The sequence below is a fragment of the Capsicum annuum genome, chromosome 12 (genome assembly GCF_002878395.1).
Source record: "Capsicum annuum cultivar UCD-10X-F1 chromosome 12, UCD10Xv1.1, whole genome shotgun sequence".
NCBI lineage: Eukaryota > Viridiplantae > Streptophyta > Magnoliopsida > Solanales > Solanaceae > Capsicum > Capsicum annuum.
Window position 1 is genome coordinate 225,959,055 of NC_061122.1, and position 10,706 is coordinate 225,969,760.

Below are 10,706 nucleotides of genomic sequence, written 5' to 3' on the forward strand. Positions count from 1 at the left end.
ATTTATATATTTTACAACCATTTTTAACGGTAAACTGTTCAAAATTTATTTATTTATGAATATATTATATGTTAATTAAACATAATTTATGAATATATAATTTATATATATTTATGAATATATTATGCGTTATTCATAATATATTATACGTTCAAAACATAATTATTATACAGTTTACCAGTTTACGTTAATTATTATTATATATATAATTTATTTATGAATATATATATATGTGTGTGAGAGAGAGAAATGAAAATAATAGAGTTTGTGGTTATTTTTGTCCTTTCATACATTTATCCCAAGGATAAATTATGGTGGGATTGTTATCCCACCAATTGAGTGGATAACTTATCCCGGGACTATTTATTAGTCCCGAGATAAGTTATCCCAAATATTACGAACCAAACATGCAATAGAAAATTTTATCCCGAATTATTTATTTCTAACAGCTCAAACCAAAGGACCCCTAAAGGTATAGCGCGCTCTTGATACTCACTCAGGTCACAGGGACTATTTACTATGAATCAAATGTGTTGTTGACATGGTGGTACTAGTTTACCATGTGCAAAAGTGGGAAATGTTAACTATTGAATTGGATTGTAGGTTACACACACTTTTTGGGGCTAAGGGAAGAGACAAGATTAAAGATAAACTTGCTAGAAAAAAATAAGGGGCATCCCAAAAAACACATGCAAGCAAGAAAGACAATTAGTTTGTGGTTTGAACTTTGTTTCCCAGTGAATCGAAGTTCAATTTGTGTAATAACCGGCAAGTTCAACAATCTTCGATGAGTAAGTTATAAAAATAAACGATTTGTTATTCTCCCTCACCTCGATTTATCTAACTTGTACGCACCCAAAAGGTTTACCACATAACATAGCTAGGTATGGATTCTTCCTTGGACAAAGTTTGTTCTATGAGTTGTACAAAGGATCTTTCACTTTTATAAATCACTTGTTGAGTGTGTGATGTACTGTCACGAACTTAGGTTTGCTCAGGCTGGTTCAGTTTGCATGAAAGTATCCAATAGAGAGATTGGAGTAAGAGAGGAATTGATGATTACAACAAGTGAGCTGCAATAATCAAAATGATCTGTTAATACAGCAGATTTTCATCAGAACTGCGGCGGCAAGAAGATGAAAGTCATCAGCTACCACCAAGTATATAAATATATATATATATATATATATATATGAAACTTGTATGTACAACAAGATCATTGATGTGGGAGGGTGATTTCATGCTTTGTAAGGATCTTATAAGCAATGAAACAACAGTAAGGCTTAAGCATTTGCAGCTTTTTCTTCCGCCATTTCTGACACTGGAAGAAGGGTGCAGATGAGGTTGCGATCTCCATACACATTGTCCACTCGTCCTGGAAATACAATCACAAGTAAATTGTCATCAAGATCAAGATATAAGACTCCATCATTTGTCCCATTTTAATTGTTGTTTTGGCTAATTTCACGCCCATGAAGAACATAATAAATACTACAAAGGTATCGTTTACTAATTTACACTTATTTAAATATATTGATTGTTTTATCTTCAATGCCGTGCATTCTTCTTTAATTCCTAAACAACTTTTTGAGCTAAAACCTAAACTGACAGTCAAAATGGGATGGAAGGAGTCGGAGTAGCATTTCTTACTAAATTTAGCAAGTGGGATGGAAAGAGTAGGAGTAGCATTTCTTACTAAATTTAGCAAGGAAAAAAATGAAAAGTAACACAACTACAAAGAACAGGGAAATCAGTATTGCAATATAGTTCAATAAATGTAAGAACTGTAGATTTCAGCAGATACTTGGAGCTTTTTTCAATCATCTTATTGGATCTCTTCATATGAACTTGCAAATTTACTCTTCCTAGGTCTAACTGTTACACTATATTCATGATGAGAACCTTATGGACCAAAGACGGAGAGAGAGAAAGAGTACATTTTTTCTCTTCTAACGTGTGCTCGGTAGAACACATTATTTTTATTCCAAGTACACAAGATTTGATAGAAATAGCTTTTTAGAGCAGTTCTGTTGTAATACGACATGTTAAGGGCAAGTGTCATGCATGTCCTCAGTTGATAATTAGTCCATTAGCTATCATTATGCAGGATGATTACATGAAAACTAATGACTCTTCAAAATGAAATTTTTTGTATAATCAATAACAAAAAGGAAAACACTTTGTGCATGTAGGTTGATTGGGTGTTTAAAATTTAAGGACATAATATCCAGTACTGATTGCTAGTATGTGCAAGTATAGAAAATGCATTGACCAGCACAAAGTGCTCGAAAGTATATGTTTGCTGAACACCTCAACATTTCAATGTATCACTGAATAGGACAAAAATCTAATACTTCACAAATTTAGCTAATGTTACGTTCGTAGGTTTAAAATGGGAGTTGTAATAGAGATGGTAAAGACCTGTAGTTGGCCAGAATTTGGCACTCCTTAGCCATGGAGCAGGGTACGCAGCATATTCCCGAGAATATGGTTTTGTCCATGCATCAGCCATGAGCATTGATGGTGGATGAGGAGCCCCCTGCAACACAAGTCTCAATTAATATCTCCTAATTTATGCAAGTTCTAACCAGACAAAAACATTTCATTTAAAATAATCTACAAGAAAAAATAACACATATATACCTTGAGAACATTGTTGTTAATATCAACATTCCCTTTCTCAATCTGAGCGATTTCTTTTCGGATGGAGATGAGTGCATCACAAAACCTGTCTAGTTCTGCCTGCATAATATACAGCTACTTCAGGACCACCAAATGAAAAGCTATAATGTGTGTACTACTGAAACTTTTTCCTGTATCATTCAATGTGCATCCTTGTATTATACCTTGCTTTCACTTTCAGTGGGTTCAATCATAAGTGTACCAGGAACCGGCCAAGACATTGTAGGTCCATGAAATCCATAGTCAATAAGACGTTTAGCAACATCTTCAGGTTCTATCCCAGCAGTATTCTGAAAGGTCAAGATTTCAGAAGATTCAGTACAGTATAACAGCCAGTCAAAAAAGGGAGGAGTGAATTGGAAATGATTCAACAAAAAAAAAAAAAAAAAAAAACTACCTTAAAGCCCCTCAGGTCAATGATAAACTCGTGGGCACATGTTCCATTGACACCTCGGAAGAGAACTGGGTAGTGCTTCTGTTGATCAATAGCACAAAATATGATCAGCTACAAAGCATACACAAATTGAACACTTGCTGCAGTACAGACTGTTTCGCCCTATGATGAATAAAGACAGGCATAGCGAGTCTGGAAAGCAGAAAATTCAACTCAAATAGAATATGAGCATAAAAGAACAAAGACCTCCAAACGCTTAGCCATGTAGTTTGCATTCAGGATAGCTATCTTTGATGCATCTGTAAGTCCCTTAGACCCCATCATCGCAATGTAGGTATATGAAATCGGCAAAATAAGTGCAGAACCCCAGGGTGCAGCAGAAATAGCACCAAGTGGCTCACTCTTGTCGGGAGCTGGGAGCCCTCCAGTTGGCACCTTCAGGAGATTACAATGATTAAGCAAACCAAACAAGATAGATACAACAAAATCCCAGGCCGATGAAGTGAGAAATGTTTGCAAGTTTGATAATAACAATATTATTTTGAAGAAACATAAATCTAAACAAAGAACAAGGCTACAGGACCTAGAGAGCTTTATCTAGTGAAGTAACTGGTGATTATCACGGACATACCACAGGGTGTGATGGCAAATATGGTGCCAAGTGCTTCTTCACTCCAATTGGACCCATTCCAGGACCTCCTCCACCATGAGGAATGCAGAATGTTTTATGGAGATTTAGATGACAAACATCAGCACCAATAAAGCCAGGGCTTGTCAAACCGACCTGTAAAGAGAAATTAGCAATGAATGAAAAAGGCTGAACAACACCGGCATCTACTCCCCCTCATAAACAAGAAACGGCCAACAACAAAGTGGTACGGTCAGTAGCTGAACTAAAACTAAATTTTGATGATGTAATTGAAGAGTAAATAGAAGAAAGGTATTATACATAAGTTTAAAAAAAAGCTATCATTTTGTTCAGAAAGTTCTATTGACCACAGCCAAGCTCCTGATAAAACCTTTAAACCAGGGTAAGCAATCCAGAAAAGAGAGAGCTCCAGACTTGACCGCACTGGACATAATAAGACTTCACAAAAGTCAGAGCAGACCAAACTGCAGTAAATCGTACTATCTCACGCATCATGTGGGACAACTATCAAATCACCCAGGAGTAAGGAAAAAGAGGAAGAAAAGGATAGGAGGGTAAATTAGAGGTTCATTACCTAATCCAAATATGTCCCCTTCTTTCAAGATATAAGGTCTAACTTCAAAATTGTTGAGCTAGAATTTAAAGAGATATAATGGTCTTATCACTAAACAGACTCAAACAAGTAAAATCTACAAGAATTAAAATGATGAAATGTCTGCATCCCAGTTTACACACTATACAAATAAACTGTAAATCTGAGCAAGAAAAATTACAGCATGAGAGGTTAGGAGTTGATATGAGGTAATTACCTGTGCATTCATGTTAGCTCCATCCATGTACACCTGACCTCCATTGTCATGGATTATCTTACATATGTCATCAATTCCTTCCTCGTAAACTCCATGCGTTGATGGATAGGTAACCTGAAATTTAATCAAGATTCAAGTAAATACAACCAATACAGAAAGGTGCCAGATAATAGTAGCATGTGATTTACCATGAGAGCAGCAAGTTTATCCTTATTTGCCTCAGCAGCCTTCCTCAACTCTTCAATATTAATGTTTCCTTTTGCATCTGTCCCAACAGCAACAATTTTCATCCCACACATTGCAGCACTTGCAGGATTTGTTCCATGTGCTGATACAGGAATGATGCATACATTGCGGTCATGGTCACCCCTCGACTGCAGCAAAACTCAAATTCAATTACACTAGCCAAAGTTTTACACAGTTAAGGATGAACAAAGGAGAAGAATCTGATAATTAAAAGGAAAAACTATAATCCTATGGCCATTAGCATCCAATTATGGTAAAACAAGCGTTCTTGGAAGATTAAAACTCTATAGCCTTCTCTAACTCCATGAAGGATAACAGAAGTCAAGTAGTAACAAGATCACCGAGAATGGGGTTTCATCAGGTGATTTTCCCTAATTCTCCCTCCCTTTTACTACTTCTCTATTGACTTGACACTCCCCTTAAGGAATCATTTATTAAAGGATTTGTTTGACTAAATTACCCATATTAACTATGCTTTGGAAATCTAAATTTAACTGCTAAACTTTATGTAGTTACTTAATGATGAGGGTAATATTGGAGGAAGACATTATATCTCTCTTGATTTGCTAAAATGGACAAGTAAAAGGAAAAATTTATTTTTGGTATAAGGGACTAGTACAAGGGATTGGTATTTGATAGCTGAAAATAGTTAAAGCATGTGCAATATTTTCCCACCTATTTAGCTCTTTGCACATTTCACAAATACAATCTTAATTCAATTCAGAGAGCATAAATCAGATCCGCAAGCAAACTACTCATTTAGATTATGATGAGTACCATATGATATGCACGAATAACCATCAATCCAGCATATTCTCCAGCAGCACCAGCATTAGGCTGCAAGGAGAAGGAATCAAAACCTGTAATTGTACACAATAGGTCACCTAAATCGTCGAACATTTCCTGCAAGAAGGCATGTAACATTCTTGATTAGTTCTTTTGTTTCTGCAGTTTGCAAGCAGCTATTCCTCTAAGCAGTAACAACCTGATAGCCAGCTGCCTGTTCAGTGGGTGCAAAAGGGTGAATATTTGTGAAGTTAGGCCATGTCACTGGCATCATCTCTGTTGTGGCATTTAATTTCATTGTGCAGGAACCCAAAGGAATCATGCTATGGCACAAGGAGAGGTCCTTCGATTGCAGCTTATGAAGGTATCTCAGTAACTCATGCTCCGTATGGTACCTGAATCATCAGAGTAACAATTAAACTAGCACTAACCTTACAGGATGAAGATGGTTAAAACCATTGAAGGAGGCCTTACGAGTTGAATATTTGGTGAGTCAAATATGGAGTCTCCCTTGTAAGTCCAGAAGGAATCAGATTTTCAACCTCTTGTGCAATTGATTGAGCAGTGAACGTGACCTATTAACAGCATCAAAGATAAGAACACACTATGTATACATTGAGTTGCTACCAGCAGCATGGATAGGGGAGTAATCATACTTACTGGCTTTCCCAAGGCAAAAACGTTAAACAGATTATCCACATCTTCCAAGGTAGTAGTTTCATCAAAAGATACAGTTATCTGAAAAAAAAGCGGGGGTTCACTTAATCAAAACATCAATTCAAGTACTGATAAGTTTAAAATCAAAAAAAGAAAAACTGGCTTAGACTTACAGTATTGTTGTCCACAATCCGCAAGTTAATGTCATGCTTGTAAGCAACATCAGCAATTGCTTTTGCATCAGAACACTTAACCTTTACAGTGTCAAAGAATGGAAGATCCTGAACTTCTACTGTTCCAAGCTTTTTGAGACCAGCAGAAAATGTTCCAGCAAGACCATGAACACGTTGGGCAATGGTTTTTAGCCCCTCAGGTCCATGATAGACAGCATACATGGCAGCCATGTTGGCAAGCAAAGCCTGCATAATAAAAGGACAATATCATAAACCAATAAAAGGAAATAAATTGCACAGCGTCATGCATCATCGCCTTCTGATGCACATATGAAAGTTAGATAAAGATTGCAAGAAAACGAGATTTTGATTTGTTTTTACTCTCACTGCTCATGTACAGACAAAACATTGTATACAAGCAGAAAGAAACATTTTTCAAACCAGCTAAAATTTTTACTACTACAGTATAAGAACGTTCTGTAATATAGAATCTAGTCTAGGAAACATAAATATAGGTATAGCATAGATGTCAGTAGTTCAACTACTGAGTACCTGTGCTGTGCAAATGTTACTTGTAGCCTTGTCCCTGCGGATGTGTTGTTCCCTGGTCTGCATCGCCATACGAAGAGCAGGTTTTCCTGTAGAATCAACACTGACACCAATAATTCTTCCAGGCATCATTCTCTTGTATTCTTGGGAAGTTGCCAAGAAAGCTGCATGAGGACCTCCATAACCCATAGGCACTCCAAACCTCTGAGCAGAACCAACAACAATATCTGCTCCAAGTTCACCAGGAGGTTTCAACATTGTCAAGGCCAAAAGATCAGATGCCATAACAACCTTCACTCCATGAGCATGTGCATTCTTAATGAAGTCTCCATAATCCAAGATCTCACCTTCCGTCCCTGGATACTGAACTAGTACCCCACAAACATCACCAGACTTGTAATCAATGTCCTTAAGATGTACTTTGACTACCTTAAGATCAAATCCCTCAGCTCTAGTCTTACAAATATCAATAGTCTGAGGGTGACAATTGCTTGCAATCAGGAAAGTTTTTTTTTTCCCTTTGAGAATATTGTTGCACATGGCCATAGCCTCAGCTGCGGCGGTCCCTTCATCTAGTAAAGATGCATTGGACATTGGCAAACCAGTAAGATCTGTAATCATCGTCTGATAATTCAACAGGGACTCAAGACGTCCCTGTGAAATCTCAGCTTGATAAGGAGTGTACTGAGTGTACCAAGCAGGATTCTCCAATAGATTCCTCAATATAACAGGTGGTACATGTGTGTTATAATATCCCATCCCAATATAGGACTTAAAAACCTTGTTCTTTGAGGCTAATTTTTGCATATGGTCAATCATTTGTGATTCGGTTAATCCACCATCAAACTTATTAAACTCCATGGATTGAATACGAATCGATTGAGGCACAGTTGCATCAATCAGTGCATCAAGGCTTTGGAACCCACAAAACTCAGCCATTTTGCTTTGTTCTTCAGGTGTGGCTGAGTTATGTCGGCGTGGGAAAGTGTCACTTGGCTTCAATGCGCCAACAGTTATTGATCTAACGAAAGATTTTGCTGCATGAACCTGATGGAAGTAAGGTGACAATGAAGATACATACCTTGAACAACCCCTGTAAAGAGACGCTGGAATTCCATTGCCACGCCTCTGTTTCGATTCTGAAACCAAACGATTCAGAATTCCCCTGTTTGCCAATTTTCTAGCACGTTCCATTTCTCTCTCTCTCTCTTGCCACAAAGGGGTGAAAGATGAGAAAAAGTTTGACAAACCTTTTAAGCTTTGCTTTTTCACTATACAGATAACAGGGGCAAATATATACATATATATATATAGTGAAAAAAAACAAAGCTTAAAGCTTTGTCAACTTTTTCTCATCTTTCATCCCTTTCTGGTTTGTTTTTTTTTTTTTTTTTTTTTTTTTTTTCCTCTTTACAAATCTTAAAAACCTTTTTGGTAAGACCATCACATCAAACACAGATAAGCAACAAGTGTTGAATATTTTGCCAACTCAGAAAAAATCCAATTCAAATCATCAAAATCTTACCAAATTTTTGAGGCTTTGATTTTACTACAACAATTTAAAAAAAAAAAAAAAAAAAAATCCTTCAATTTCATCCATTGAAATTCAATCCACCCCCATTCATAACCTTACATACAAATTTCACCTCCCTTAAAACTTTCACACCCTTATTATTTTTTTTACCGAAGTACGTATCTATTAAGTCATTAAGGAAAAAAATATATATTTGTGCCCCAATTGTCTATAATAATAGATTAAAAAAAAAGAAAATAAATGTAATATTTTTATTTGTCGAATTTCAAAAATCATGTAAGACAAAAGAAAAAAAACGTTTTAAAAAATCAAATCAAAAATGCTTTATTAATTTCTCTAAGTGTTGAAATTGGTATATTCAAATGGGGTGAAATAAACAGCCTTCGGAAATTATTGATCTTTTTCTAAAAATTACACAAATATATAATTTATTTTATCAATATTATAAAAAATCTCAATTTCCTAAACATATTACAAAAATCTCAACATATACACAGAATGCTATGAATATGTCGGTTATGTTATGTATACTAATAGGGAGAGAATGAATATGTCGGTTATGTTATGTATACTAATAGGGAGAGAGAGTAAAATAATTAAAAAAGTGGGAGAGAGTGTAATTACCTTCAAAAAGTTGGTATTTATGTTATTTATTCTTTTTGTTTTTTTTGTCTTAGCACGTCAATTAGATCATCTTTCTATTGAATCTTTAAATTTTTTACTTATCACTTTTAATATGACATATTCCTTAAAAAAAAAAAAATTGATGTGATGATTTTACTATACAATCCCTATTAATTATGTTTACAATAATATAGTGGAGAATAAATAATTAATATTCGGATCAGGATAAAATAAAGAAAAACTATTTTATCTTTTTCTTGATATGTCAAAAATAAAAAGTAAAAATAAAAATTCAATTAGAAAAATAGTGACAAATAAAAGCAAAGGAGTATAAAATAAGTCTATTAAGCATATTTCATGACATGGCATAGCAAATGCAGTTCACTCATTCTAGACGCGTAAGAGGTATTTTTCTTAAATCTTTTTCTCTCTTTCGATCTGTCTCCTATTAGCACTTTCTTCTTCATTACCCGTAACACCCTCACAGCCATCTCTCATTCACCTCCAGAGGAGCTCATCTTCCTTCATTTTACCTGTTATCTCCAAAAGAAAAGAAAAAGGAATCACAAGTAATATTAATTAAAGCAACATCAATATAAGAAGGTATTTTTTTAATGAAAAAATTTACCGCAGCACATGATTGAGCAGAACTCATGAGTAAATTTGTTAAGATAATTAATCACAAAGTTTTACCTATTTAATTTAGTGATAGTTTCAAATTTTGATAACATTTGTTATTGATAACAAAGAGAGAGAAAGGAAGAAAAGATGTTATCGTTGATGATGAAATTTAGGTAAAAGTTGACAGCCTGAAAAAGGACAAGAAGAAAACATAGCACTAGGTGTAAATATATTTTTAAAAAATAAATTTAAAATAAGAAAGTATTCAAATGAATTATTAAAATGTAAAAAAAAAAAAAATTTAAGACCAGTGATTCAACTTCGATTAGATAATTTAAAATTTTTTTGAAAGATATAAAGGGAGAAAATTTATGGTAACATTAATGGTGGATTTGATTTTGAAGTGAAGAGGGGCCAAGAAGAAGATAGTGGGAAAGGAGTTGGGGAGGAGGGGGTAATTCTAATAAAAGAAAATATAAAATTATTTTTTTTAATTTGTCATTAAATCTTTTATTTATGTCAAGCACGTTAATTTTCTAAGAAATTGTTAATGGAATGTCTTATAGACACTTTGAATATACACTAAGTGTTCAATAGATACTGCGTATAACTGAAAGATCTAAATGAAAAATATCAATAGATTAAAGAGACTATGTATGTAATTTGTCTTCAAATGATAATATATAAAATTATTATTCTATTTAATATTTTTACACAAAAGAAGTAATTATTAATATTTTATATACACTTTTCTCAGAAATTATCAATTTTTATATTTTGTGGTGATGGGCGAAGAGTGGAGTGACACTAGGCGACAAATTGAAGGAAAAGGACAGAAGATTTTTAGATCAGTTAGATCTTGTTTTTCTATGAGCCAATAGTTTTTAGTGTTCTTTTCTTTTTTATTTTTCTTAATGACTTAATGGATACATCAGTAAAAAAAAATAAAAAAATTAAGGTGTAAAAATTTTAAGGAAGGTGA

The 10,706-nt window shown here is 34.4% G+C and overlaps 1 protein-coding gene across 1 annotated transcript; it reads right to left on the bottom strand.

Moving 5' to 3' along the window:
* Positions 1 to 1,052: 1,052 nt before the first annotated feature.
* Positions 1,053 to 8,503, bottom strand: LOC107850433 (glycine dehydrogenase (decarboxylating), mitochondrial). The gene is made up of 15 exons (XM_016694953.2): positions 6,949 to 8,503; positions 6,397 to 6,642; positions 6,227 to 6,304; positions 6,041 to 6,141; positions 5,766 to 5,961; positions 5,558 to 5,683; positions 4,723 to 4,908; positions 4,535 to 4,648; positions 3,708 to 3,860; positions 3,323 to 3,511; positions 3,080 to 3,157; positions 2,847 to 2,972; positions 2,644 to 2,742; positions 2,422 to 2,539; positions 1,053 to 1,375 (listed from the first exon to the last, which is right to left on the bottom strand). The coding sequence occupies exons 1-15, from the start codon at positions 8,245 to 8,247 to the stop codon at positions 1,284 to 1,286; spliced, it is 3,201 nt and encodes a 1,066-aa protein (XP_016550439.2). The 5' UTR covers positions 8,248 to 8,503; the 3' UTR covers positions 1,053 to 1,283.
* Between the last annotated feature and the right edge of the window lie 2,203 nt (positions 8,504 to 10,706).